Here is a 13,997-nt window from a genome sequence, read left to right as displayed (position 1 = left end):
GGGTGGGTGGGCAGGGGGAGAGGATACTCACTAAGCTAGTGGGCCGGCTTCTACTCTTTCCTCCATTTCTCCCTTGTTCCCCTGAGAAAATGAATAAGGCAATAAGATGAATTCACAGTCTTTATTTTCTCAAAAAATTGAGGCAAAGGGAATTCTTTAGAATAAGACTGAAAATGGGAAGGTCCAGCTTCACACAGTGGCTCCAGGATGCTCAGAAAATGCTCAGAGAAAGAAATCAAATTTGGCCAAGATTAGTCAAGATCTTCCTGAGATAGTCCGAACTCCAGGGTAGTGACTGGTATTTCAAAGAGGTCAATCAAGCGTTTGAGTCTCTGGAAATACGGAATGCTGATGCTGCTGTCACCTTGGCTGAGCATGCTGGCTGGTGTTTCTGGCATTGGTGAGGAAACTGATGCAATTTCTCAGGCTCCTCTGCTACTCCCATGCCCAGCCTGGTGTCTGCCCACTCCTCCTGCCGCCAGAGGGTGGCTGACTCTCCGAGTCTTAGAGAAATATGCTCTGCAGATGAGAACACCTCATGCCATGGGCCAGCCTACAAAACAGTTGAGTGTGCAAAGGTTTCCAGAAAGATCAGGAGGATTGGGGTGGGCAGGATTCACAGCAGCAGTTGCCAGCCAGGAAGGCAATCCTTCAGGGTTGGCTTTCTCCTTGGTCCCCTTTCATTACGGCATGGATCGGACCTGATAAAGCCGTGGCTCTTCCACCAGCTACTCCCACTGGATTCCTAGAAGCTCACAGCTGACCTTCCACAGGTGCTCAGCTGTTTTGTTATTTCGGGCCCTTGGAGACACCCAGCCCCTCTTGCAGTCACTGGAGGGCAAAGAAAGAGGGTGGATTCCAGGAGTGAGCACTGGTAGTCTGGAAACATTTATGGTCTTTCTCAATGTATAAGATATAATATGCTGGATTCAAAGAAACTAATTATATTGAAATTCAGTTTAAAAATATTTTTAAAACAAATTTGTGATATAGCAAACACAGGCTTCTTTATTAATATATTCTATAACAAGATCTAGTACCAGATCTAATAACCAACAGATTTCAAAGTAGTAGTAAATAGAGTGACATTCTGAGATATCTGCAACAACTGTAACATGATATGAAAATACTTATAATTTCATTGGTGACAAAGTCACAGGTGTCACTACCACTACTGTGATTCATTGCCTACATTCATAGTTAAAATATATGCTAAATTTCAGTTGGAAGTTAATGAACTTAGAGATGAAATTATTTCCCCATTCAAGTTCTCAGACCCCTTGAATTCTATCCACAGCCCACTTGTGTCCCATGATCCTCAGAATGAGCACCTTTGTTTTGTTTGGGAGTGAGCCAGGGGTACTAGGGATTGGAGGGATAAGGGCGTAGCAGAAGAACACAGTTCTTATAGTAGTTTATTTAAATGATACTTTTTTCTAAGTATAAAAGTCCTGTATAGGGCCGAGCCCATGGCGCACTTGGTAGAGTGCTGCGCTGGCAGCACAGCGACGCTCCCGCCGCGGGTTCGGATCCTATATAGGACCGACCAGTGCACTCACTGGCTGAGTGCCGGTCACGAAAAAACGACAAAAAAATAAATAAGTTTAAAAAATAAATAAAAGTCCTGTATAACATTTGGAAAATATGGTACTGATAAAAAAAGAAAATCTATCATTTAGTTGCTTTTCCTTACAGTCTTGTTTGTTTTGTCCATATATAAGTAGATATATCGTCTCTCTCTCTCTCTTTCTCTGTCTCTTTTTTTTTTTTAAAGATGACCGGTAAGGGGATCTTAACCCTTGACTTGGTGTTGTCAGCACCACGCTCACCCAGTGAGCCACGGGCCGGCCCTCTGTCTCTCTTTCTTTTATACAAAACCGGGATCATACCACATCTAGTTTGAGAAAGATATGTTTCTCTTGCTAAAATATTTTTTAATCATACAAGTAATAAATGTATGATCTCCTAAAAATTTTTAAATAAATGAACACCTAGAATGAAAAGTTAAAATCCTCCTTCACACTCTGCCTGACTCTCCCTCAAATTCCCTGGAAGTAACCACTATTGCCCAGTGGCTGGGTATCCTTCCAGACTGTTCTCTGTGTATTTACAATGAATAATTACATAGTTTTGCATTGCAGTTTTTTCTCACAATGTTATATCACCAACATTTCACACTAATTAAATATTATTTCAAATTATATTTGATGACTGTATAATATTTTATCACATATTTAAGGCAGTGACATTAAACACTCAGACTCTAAAGCAGCACTGTCCAATAGAAATGGGAACCACAAATGTAAGCCACATATGTAATTTTAAATTTTCTAGTAGCCACATTTAAAAAGTAAAAAGAAATGGGTGAAATTAATTTTAGTAATATACTTATTTTAACTCAATATAGCCAACTTATTTCAGCATGTAATCAATATAAAAAATTATTAATGAGGTATTTTACATTTTTTTTTCCATACTATGTCTTCAAAATCTGGTGTTCATTTTACACTTACAGCACATTTCAATTTGGACTAGCCACATTTCAAGTGCTCAATAGCCACACGTGACTAGCAGCAACCATAAGGAATAACATGGCTCTAGAGCCGGACTGCCTGGGTACAAATCCCAGGCCTGCCACTTACAAGCCATATGACCTTCAGCAAGTTTCTTAATTGCCCTGTGCTTCAGTTTCATCTGTAAAATGGGGATAACAATATTTCCTACCTCTCGGAGTTGTGATGACTACATGAATTAATGCACATGAAACACTTAGAAGAGTGCCAAACACACAGCAAGAGCTCATGCATCATCATCTATTATCATTTATCCATTCCCCTGTTGTTGGACACTGAGGTTATTTCCAATGCTTCACCTAACAAATGGTGCATGGATGAAAAGCCTTGGACAAGTGGGACAGCAGAGCAGACTGAGCTGGATTAAGTCATGGAATGGGAAGGAGATTTAGTCCTGGGATTCCCTTTGTTCCCAAACTCTGACTGGCCATTGAGTTGTGATAAGATTCAACACTGAAATTTCTGTATCTGTATTCCAGCAGATAGTGCCACTCTTAGCAGCATTGGGAGACTGAGTTCATGCCAGGGAGAGATGACCTTCCCTCAGCACTTTGTGCTAGTCAAGAACTCAGGAATCAAGTCAGCCAAAAGCTTAAAGAAGGAGAAAAAGGGCCTGCTAACATCTTCCCACGGTTAACAGGAATAGTCTTCTTTAACAGCTTCCAGAAAGCTACAAAATTTACATGGAAACATGGACATAAAATAAAGCTATAAAAGCAACTCTTTCCATGCTGCTAATGTCAGTTTCCTTGGGAAAGTAACAGCCTTTGGTTTGCAGGCCCAACCCAAACCTGGATTCCATCATCAGGCATAAACTCGGTGCTCAGGGCGCAAAGCCCAGGGAGTCCCATGCGTCCCCCACACACAAGTGGTGAAGTGAAGCCAGGCGGCCTCCACGCACCTGAAGTACTTGCCACTCAGGGGCTCCAAGCCCTCAGCCAGGGCGCAGTGCAGGCTGGTCTGCGCCCCCTCCCGCGCTGACTTGATGAAAGGGGAGAAGAGCTGCCAGAGCAGGCACAGCAGGAACGAGTGCCGGGTCAGCTCTGAGGTGACAATGCCTGGGTGCACTGCGTAGGTGGTGACCCCCGTGCCTAGGGCAAAGAGGGCACAGTGAGACCAGGGACACACTCTGAGCCCAGGAAAACAGCTCATCTCCTGCAGCAAAATACACAAGTAAGAAGGGACTCAGGAAACGTAACCCCAGGGTTCGGAAGGCACCACTCCTAGCCAGACAGAATCTGACCAGTAATGAATTGATCTCTTCCAGAAAGATCTGTAGCCTTCTTAGCCTTCTATGTTCCCAAAGAAGTGCCTGGTTCAAGATCCTTCTATTTCAATGTCATCTTTCTGCTAGTAGCTTAAGTACTAACAAGAGAAACAACATGTAGTAAGTGGTATTATCAATTCTTGGCAGTGGTATTTTTACCGTTTCTATAGGAGGGGCCGAGCAATAGCAATCTGGTTGGAAAGTAGGGGTTTATGACCTTGTTTTGAGCTACATCTGCCTGACAAGCACATTTTATGAGGTGCACATTGAGGGGTGTTGATGAAGGTTATGGGGGCTTAACATGCCCCCCAAGACATCCCCAATACCACCACTATTTTCAGTACTTAGGTTGTGCAAGGGCTGTGCTATATGCTATCTCATTTAATTCTTAAAGAGTCTTGTGTAGGTAATATTAAGAAGCCCATTTTGAGCTCAGGAAACTGAGTCAAAGAGAGGTTAAGTAAATTGCCCAAGGCCATAGTTTGCAGGCTGCAGGGCCAAGGTCTGAAACCTGACTCAGAGTAAAGAGCATGGACTCCAGAGCTGGACTGTCTGGATTTGAATCCTGGCTCAGCTAGAATTGCTTGGACAAATTTCTTAATATATCCGTGCCTGTCTCTTCATTTGCAGAGTGGGGAAAAATAACAGCACCTGCTTCATAGGACTGTACTGAGTATTAAATGAGTTAAGACATATAGTGCATGGCACATATGAAAGTACCAATTATTACTGTAATTATTATTATTTTTATGATTACCCTATTATTCTATTGTTCCCAAACTCTGGTTTATTCACTGTAGCAAATGGTCCTCCAGATTTGCAGAGCCAGCAGCTCATCCAAAAATCCAGGGGAGCACAGAATCAGTAAGGCTGGAGAGCCGGCCTCACCTCATTTTACAGCTGAGGAGGTGAAGTCAGGGGAAATTAAAAGGACATGTCCACATACATACGGGGCTAGGATGTGGTAGAGTGAGAACTCAGACTCTCTGACTCCTGGAAGTGGCAGCTCTGTAACTTAGCTCACCATGTGAACCTCTGCAAATGGCACACAGAAGGAAGCACCCTGTATTTAAGTCAAAGCACCCACATTTCAATTCTGACTCCTTCACTTGCCATATAACCTTAAGCCTTGAACCTTGGTTCTGATCCATAAAATAGGAATAATACCAACTCTGCCTATTGCAAAGGGCTGTGAAAATTAAATAACAGATAGAAGATGTGACATAAATGTAAGGTAACTTTATGAGGTTCCTAACCCCTATTCAATTGTAAACTGGCTGGGGGCAAAGACTCTGATTTTGTTCCACTTGTACAATGATTTTGTTCCATTCTCCTTAGTGCACAAAACTGCTGCTAAAATGTGCATGTTTGACAGTCTGACTTCAGAAGTTTCTCTGAGCATCTAATCTGGACTGATAACCCTATTTTTGCTATTTTAACTCTGGCCCTTTCTCCAGACTTACCTTGGAGCCTCTTGGCCAGCTGGCGAGTGAAAAGCACATTGGCCAGCTTGCTGTGGCAATAGGCAAACAGCCTGCTGTAGTACTTCTCACCCTGGAGGTCGTGGAAGGAAATCTTGCCAATATGGTGGAGCACCGAGGACAGATTCACGACCCGTGCAGGAGCAGACTCCTTTAGTCGCTCCAGGAGCAAGTGGGTGAGAAGGAAGTGACCTGCGAGAAGAGCCAGCAGGGGAGATGGAAGGGTAGAATGGCAGCCCAGGCTTGGGGTGCGGGAGCTCATAACAGGACTTCAGCATGAACTCACTATCTTCTGGTTGTGAACAAATTTCGATGCCATGAGTAACTCAGTTCTAATGATCAGTTGGTCTGAGTTAGAGGATTCCTCAAAGCAAGAGCCAGAGCTAGACTATAGGCAAGGCAATGGTACTTAACCTATACTTATTTGTACCTCTGCCTTTGCCCCAGTCTGGAGAAACAACCACCTGCTGGCTTCTAACTCCACCTCTAGCCATGATTGCACAACTGTGGGTCCAAGTACACTCATGTACAGTAGGAAGGATAAAACAGTGAAAATAACATTTGCCTAGGATCAGAGAACATGCTCCATGCTCTCCTCTCTAAAGCCATCACCTTGAACTCTGAACTCCAGCCTGTCTCGTATCTCGAGTTCTTAAGTTTTGCCTGCTGCTGTGGACCAACCCTTGGCTTGCTTGGCCCTCAATATGGATGTGACCCCCTCCAGCCAAACCCATATTCCTGTACCTCCAGGACTTTCACTGCAACTGCCCCATCCAAGAATGACATTTTTTCCCTGGTATCTCCTGAGATTTGGGGTTTCTTAATGAAACGGATAGGAAGATCTCACTTTTTTAGACTGGTCAGGAGAGGGATGGTGAACAACAAACCAATGTGTCCAGTTTATTGGAATCCTGGGCTCTATGAGGACCACTAGAGATTCTCAGTACTGGTATAGGGTTATCTCCATACGGAGAACAAGGTGGGACATGCCTCACTTTTCAATCACCCAAAGATACTTACCCAGGTGGTTGACTCCCAGGTGGGTTTCAAAGCCATCAGCTGTCTTAGAATATGTACACATCATCACTCCTGCATTGTTGATGAGAATATGGAGCTGCTTTTCCTCTACAGAGCACAACCAAGGACACCCTGTGGTTAGCAAGGAGTCTACTAGCTCCTGTCACAGTCCTAAGTATTTGCCCCTTGCCTTTGTTCATGAGCTCTCCTTGCTGGGACAAGGTTTTGGTAGGAGTCACTCTCTCGGCTCCTTTCTTCTAAGATAAGGTACTGCTTTTGCAAGTCAAAAGTTATCCTCCATTTGGGCCTATCTCAGTGATATTCAATAAACATTGTCATTGGGTTTCTAATTTTAGTTACTCATATCTTCCAGGACACCATTCATTCATTTATTCAGTAAATGTATACTGACTACCAACTCTGAGACAGGCCCACTCTGCTGGGCACTGGATTTCCAGGGGTGAAAGAAGGTAGACGTGGTCCCTGCCCCTCATGGATTACATAGCCCTTGGTAGAAGCAAGTCATTTTCCAAGACCCAGAGAATTTTGGCAGCAGCACAACCTCATCTAGTACCCGTGGCCACAGAAGATTGATTCTCAGAATAAAAGAAGAGAATGGCATGAGGGCCACACTTTGACACCAAGGTACAAGCCCAGACAAGGTGATGACACCTTCAACATTCCCACTGCTGAGGCAAAAAACGATAAGGATCCTGCTCAGCTTGTCCACCTACCATCCCCTTGCCAATTCCCTGCCCTGCTGGTTCATGCAGCAGAACCTGTCCAGTGGAATTGGTGATGGTTCTGATGTAAGAGCCTCCAATGGTCCTGGGCGGAGCAGCCACTCCCATACCCAGTTTTCTGCTTTTCTAGCTACCCGCCAGTGCCTCACCTGCCAGAAAGCCCTCAGCAAAGGCTCGGATGGATTTGGTGTCAGATAGGTCCAATTTCCGCACCAGCACCTGGGAGTTCTTTGTATCTGCTCGGATTTCACTGGCAGCTGACTCCCCCTTTAGCACATCTCGGCAAGCAATGTACACTCGGGCTCCTGGGGCCAAAACAGAGAGAGTGCAATGTGTTCAGATCCTAGGCTGAAAAAGAGGTTTCATAAGTGAGCTTGGGACTGGGTGACAGAGCATTTTCCCAGCCATCCCTAAAGCAGTGGAGTGGCCAAATTGTCACTTCAGGACTCTCACAGTAGTACCACTCGGTCTTCTTGCCATCAGCTTAACCTCAGGATGGGAATGCTGGTTTTACTCCCTGATTTTTAATGTTGCCTAGTATCTCTTTTTAGCATAACTGACTTGGCTAATATTATCCAGGTACACCATTGCTTTTTCTTGCTTTATGTAATAGTGAAGGAGCAGGGAGGAAGGTTTGATAAAGGCCAGAGAGTGAGCATCTGAGCCCAAGAGGAAAGACAAAAAAATGTGTGCAGAGCCCCCAGGGAGAGAAGGACGGGAAGCAGGGCCCTGTGGACACCAAAGCAGAAGGACTTGCCTCTGCGAGCGAGCTCTCTGGCCGTCTCCTTGCCGATGCCCGTGTTGGCACCGGTGATCACCACCACCTTCCCGGGAAGCTGCACATTTGTTCTACAAACTCCGCCAGCAACGAACTTCCTATCAGCAAGGGAAACAAGAGTGTCACACATGCCCTTCCCAACCCCACGTTGAAATACATAAAACAAAGCCATCCAGCTTCAAAGAGGGATATCTTTAAGTTGTAGTCAGGAGACCCAAAGAAGCTAATCTTCACGGACAATGTTCTTCCACTGAACAAGGTAGCTCGCTCGTCAGCACAGATTAGAGAGTCACATGCCCAGAAATGACAAATGATCATCTGGGCAGAGTAAGTGGTCTTAAGACAGGACCAATGGAGATCTTGCTTGTTAGACAAAGATATCTAGCTCTTATCTCTAGAGGTTCCCAGAGGTCAGCTTCCTCCTCAAACCTGCATTCAAAACATATGTGAGATGCACATTAGTGGAATCAATGGTCCCAAGCCCTAGGTCTTCAATCAGCATCAACCTGGGTAACTGCAGAACAGCACTCTGGGGGTGGCATACACAAAAACCACTCTGAGGCCGCCTCTCCAGCTTTGGAGAGCAGGGCATTCAGAGACTTTCTGTCATCATATTAGGGATTTCATTCTGGCCATCAGAGCACAGAGAGAAAACCTCCCTTGTTCAGACCTCTGTGCAAAGAGCACCTTTTCATGTGAAGTAGACTTCACAAGTTCCAAAAACGAAGACCAGAGGGAGGCAGAACTAACATTTCCTGAGCATCACAACTGCCAGGCACAAGGCTAGACACTTCCCATATGTAATATATTTTAACCCTCCCAGCCAGTCCAGTATAATTTAATCCTTAATTTTATCCACATTACAGTGCATAAAACTGACAATTAAGAAAGTTGAAGTTACTTCTAATGGCAACAGAACTGGAATTTGAACCCAAGGCTCTATGACAAGATCTAGAATAACACTCTGTCCCTCATTAAGTCTATTTAACCTTCCTCATCAGCAGCAATTTTTAAATTCCCCCACTCAGAACACACATTTCTTTGACACTTCCAGAAATCCCACAGCAGAAGAGCCATCCCAAATCGTTAGTTGAGGGTAGTTTCAAAGGGAGGGAGTTTATTTGTTTCCTTCCCAAAGTGCCTGGTACTTAACAATGAGTCCCTCGACAATGACCACCCATGACAACCCAGCAGGTTGTCAGAGAAGAAAGGTAGATCTTCAGAGAAACCCAAGGGAATAGAGTGAAAGAGCAGAGACTCCCACCTAGGCTGTCTGCTGAGCTACTTAACAGTCAGCTGCTCAGCTTTCTACTAGCATCAGAATTCCAATCAGCCCTACCTCTACCCAGCCCCAGGTGTCCATAACCCCTACTTCCATCCTGCTTTTTCTGCCCTTACTTTCTCCCCCTCAGCCTCCTTCCCTTTCTCTTCTTTCAGCAGGAGAGAACCGGCTTCCAGTGCAGGGCTTTGTAAACTATTGTTATAAGTTGTTGAATTAAGACAAACCTGATGGATGGAGCTATCGTGTACAAGAAAGAAAGGAAGGAGACGAGCAGTCCCAAGGTAACCAGCATCATTTCCCCTTCTTTAGTTGCTGCTGCTCAAACTTCACCTTCAACTCTGGCTTGGGCTTCTGGACTGGCTCTAACTCTTGGCTGCTTCTCGCTTCTCTCTCTCGGGTGCTCAGCAACACCCTGCCTCTAAGCAGAGCCCAGAATCCTATTTGAATCTGAGACCTGTCAGAGCACAGCCTGCTGGGAGATGTAGTCCAGAGGGGGAGGGGAGGAAAGACTAGAATCTTACACGTACTGCAAAGAAAATGTGGGGAAACCGGAGCAACTGCCCCCTAACTCTCCCACCCTAAATTATTTCTTTTAGCTAGGGAATGTGTTTTCTCAACCACCCCCACCTCTACTTCTGCAAGATAGAATATTTCTAACTTTAGCAACAGACCCCATGATGCTTGAAATACAAGTGTAATTAAAATAGAAGGTTGAGGAAAAAACTCCCGGAAGAATGGTGAGAGAAGTCAGGAAAGTGGTGACCCTTAGTGAGGAAGGGGTAGTGACTGGGAGGGGGCATTACTGGTACACCTGGGGTGGTGGTGGTAGTGTTCTGTTCTTTGGGCTAGGTACTAGTATGCAGGTGCACGAAAATTCATTGATCCATACACTTTATTTTTTGAGCCAAACACTTTTTATTTGTGCACTTTTCTGTATTTTATCTTACACTTCGATGAAGTTAACTCACACGTGCACATGCCAAGTAAAATAGGGTTTAAGTGCATGGACTCTAGAGCTCGACTTCCTGGTTCAAATCCCAGCTCATCCACTTACAAGCACCATGGCCCTGGGTAAGTTACTAAACCGCTCTGTTAACTTACTTTCCTCACACAACAGGCATAATAAGCAATTACACACACACACACACACACACACACACACACACATAAACATGTAAGTATTCAATTATTAAATACATAGAAAATGTGAGACAGAAACTAGCACATACTAAACATGGCATAAGAGTTGGCTGTTATAGTTAGCTGTATTGATTAGCTTGCCATCCCACTTGCTTTACTCAAAAGTTTGGTGTAGAAAAAAGAGAGGTGATGAATAAGGGTGACAATTCAGCTGACTGCTATTAAAAATGAGGGGAGACACAAGAAAAAAGCTAGCAGAAATTCTCAGAGCCTCTGGATGTGTGTGAGGCAATGGGAGGAGGATAAGTGGGGTTCATTGCCCTTGTTCACTCAGCGTTGCTCTCTTGGACAGGAGGACAGGTAAGGAGCTAGGACAGGACCCCAGAAATTATGTCCCAGTTCTGTTCCTTCCTGTGAAGCCAGAGGATGCTCTAAGAGATGCATGCATGAGAGAAGACTCTTGTGGCAGGCAGGTGTTCACTCCCTCATTCATCAATCCATCCATCTGCTCAACATACACTTACTGAGGGCTTCTTGATGTCAGGCATTTTGCCGAGTACTACGAAGACACAGTCCTGCCCATTGGGAAGTCCATGGACCTGACCAACAGAACAAGGAGTGATCAGATAATTCCCAGGGAAAACATCTCTTGACTCAAATCCAAGATCCCTTGCATTTATGAAGATGGCTAGTCAATTTATTCTGAGTTTGTCTGGGAGGCAGAGAGTCCTAAAGAACAGCACATGGGCTTCCAGTCAAGATGGTGGAATAGACAGTCACCAGGGTCACTCTCTCCCACAAATCAACAAAATTATAACTACAAAAAAGCAACAACAGCCAAGCTGGGGCCACTAGAGCTCAGGGGAAGAGGAGGAGAGATCTATGGAGTGCATGAAGGCAGGAGAAGCCACAATGAGAGAAAGAAAGAACTGCTCCAACCGTTTTGAGCCCCAGCCACTTCCAGGCTGGAGCTGCTGAGTACATGGAGCAGGAGCCGGCAAAAGCCACAGCTGTGCCTTTCAGAGGGAGTTTCTTGGAGATGGCAGGGGAGAAGAGGGCCTTAGTGGTCTCCAGGCCAGCAAGACAACTAATAGGGTTCCCGTGGACCCACATAGGATTGAGGAGCCACAACAACTGAAAAAAGGAGTTACTCAGAGGCCGGTGAGTCATCACAAGGGACCAGCGCAATGTCTGTCCCATGGGAAGTGTTTGGAGTGTGGGCAGTGGGGGAGACAGGCCCACGGGGAGAAAACTGGGACATAGCAAGGACAGCTGATCTGCCCCCAATCGGTGTAGGACCACTCAGTGGAGATTGGTCAGGAATATAGAACTGCGGGGGGTGCAGTATGCTGAAAAGACTCAGGCCCAGACCAGAGCTGCTACACAACCCAAGTGTACCAGATCTCATGAGACCCAGAAGTACCTGTAAAGCCAACAAGATTAATTTTTTCCTTGCAAATTGATGTGGATGCGTCCATTAAAACCTGAGATGCACAAAAAGCCCACCCAGGGAATCAGCAGCAAAGCAGCAATTTAGCTCAACCACAGAGCTCAAGTACTGGTCCCCACAGGAAGTTCCGCCATTTTAGAAATAAGCAAAGGACAACAAATTCGTTCCAGTGCAGAGTTTAAGTGGTAGGAATAGCAAATAACCCAAAACAGATCTGAAAGAAAAAATGAAACATCCATAGACCAGAGACAAAGTTTGATATTAACTAGTAAAGGTCTCACATCACCAAAAACACCTATAAAGCCTGGAAAGACTGGTAGTTCCCTGGGCTACCAAGCCAGGAAGGGGGTAGGGCTGGGGGCCTCAGCCATCCCTCCCAACACCCACAACCAGCCCAGCAACAACCTCTGAGCCACTGCAGGAAGCACCCCAGGCTCTCCCAAGATAGAGTTGTGGGAGGCCAAGGGCCTCAGCCATGCCCCCTCCAACATCCACAACCATCCCAGCAGTGACCAACAAGCTGCTGCAAGAAGTGCCTCAGGCTCCTGAGCTGGGGTGGTGGGGCCAAGGGCTTCAGCCACAACCCCCTGACATCTACACCCAGCCTAGCAATGACCAAGCCATTGCTGGAAGCCTCCTGGCCTCCCCTGCAGGAATGAGGGGGGTGCCACAGGCCTCAACCCCACCCCTCCTCCTTCCTGTCTCCCACCCTATCTCCTTCCCCTTTCTCTTCTCCCCCTCAACCCCCCACTGCTCTGCAACAACATCATAGAATGTAAAAAATAATAATAATATTAATAAATAAACTTTAAAAAAAGCACACAAACATCCCCCCAGAGAGAGATACTAGAAGGAATATAAGGCATCTAGAATTATGAAAGTACACAAATAGTTTGCTAAAACCAAGTGTTAAATGTTATAATCCAAAGACCACCATCAGATCATTGATTAGTTGTACCAAACATTAAGCTATACTACAAAGTTATAATAATTTAAACAGTGTGGTAGAGATAGGTGAATAGACAGACAAATCAATAGAACAGAATGGAAAGGCAAGAAATATACCCAAATACATATGGGAATTTAGATATGATAAAAATGCCATTTCAAATCAGTGTGATGGGGGGATGAATTATTTAATAAAGTATGGTAATACCTAAGTATCCAGTTGGGAAAAAGTAAACTTGATGTTTACCTTACTCTTTACACCAAAATTCCAATGGATAAATATAAAAAATGAAACCATTAAAGTATTAAGAACCACTGGACAAAATTTTAAATAATTTTAGAGTGGTAAGTCCTTCCTAATAAGACAGAAAAACCAGAAACCAAAAGTGAAAGTATAAAAAAAAATCTTCATGACAAAAACCACCATACACAAGGCAAGACAAATGAGAAACTGAGAGGAAATAGTCACAACACAAGCCACGGACAAAGCCTAATTTATTTAGTATAGAAAGAACCCTTACAAATCAATAAGGAAAAGAATAACAACCCAATTGAAATGACAGTTTACAGAAAAGGAAATCCAAGTAGCTCTTCAACCTCTCTCATAATGACAGATGCAAATTAAAATTATATTGGGAGCCACTTTTATCACATTGGCAAAGATCATAAAGATTGTAATGTGGTCCACCAGCAATGTCATGGAGAAACAACACTGATGCACTGCTAGTGGGAGAGTCGATGGTTACAGCTCCATAGAGAGAAGTGTGGTAACATCTGATAAAGCTTCCCACGTATCTGTTTACCTAGACATTCTGCTTGCATGTATGCGTTAGGTTATCATTACAGCATTGTACAAAATATCAAAAGTTTGGAAATCTAAATGTCCATCAACAGCATAGCCATGCAATAGTATACAGATGTGAAAAAGAATAAATAATTTTTTAACATACTGATATGGAATGATCTAAGACATATTAGTTGAAAAAACAAGGAGCAGAATAGTGTTTATAATGTTACTATTTGTTTAAAAAATGGAGGGAATATATGGACATATTTGTCTGTATCTGCATAGAATACATATCTCAGAAAAGATAGCAAGAAATGGGGCTGGCCAGTTATTTCAGTTGGCAAGAGCACAGTGTGATAACACCAAGGTCAAGGATTAGGATCCCCACACCCGCCAGGTGCCAAAAAAAAAAAAAGATAGCAACAAGTGGATAATGATGATTACTTCCAGGAGGACAGGAGAGGGAGGAGGCTTTTCACCAAATGTACCCTTTATACCTTGTGAACCTAAAACCTATGGCCTATTAAAAAT

General features: G+C 44.3%; 1 protein-coding gene across 1 annotated transcript; it reads right to left on the bottom strand.

Moving 5' to 3' along the window:
* Positions 1 to 147: 147 nt before the first annotated feature.
* On the bottom strand, positions 148 to 9,520 carry RDH12 (retinol dehydrogenase 12). Its single transcript, XM_063091438.1, has 7 exons — positions 9,366 to 9,520; positions 7,839 to 7,957; positions 7,231 to 7,386; positions 6,342 to 6,446; positions 5,304 to 5,513; positions 3,475 to 3,664; positions 148 to 831 (listed from the first exon to the last, which is right to left on the bottom strand). Exons 1-7 carry the CDS (start codon positions 9,434 to 9,436, stop codon positions 729 to 731), a joined length of 954 nt encoding a protein of 317 aa, XP_062947508.1. The 5' UTR covers positions 9,437 to 9,520; the 3' UTR covers positions 148 to 728.
* Positions 9,521 to 13,997: the final 4,477 nt, after the last annotated feature.

Source organism: Cynocephalus volans, chromosome 3 (assembly GCF_027409185.1).
Source record: "Cynocephalus volans isolate mCynVol1 chromosome 3, mCynVol1.pri, whole genome shotgun sequence".
Taxonomy (NCBI): domain Eukaryota; kingdom Metazoa; phylum Chordata; class Mammalia; order Dermoptera; family Cynocephalidae; genus Cynocephalus; species Cynocephalus volans.
This window is presented reverse-complemented; position numbering and strand designations above follow the sequence as displayed.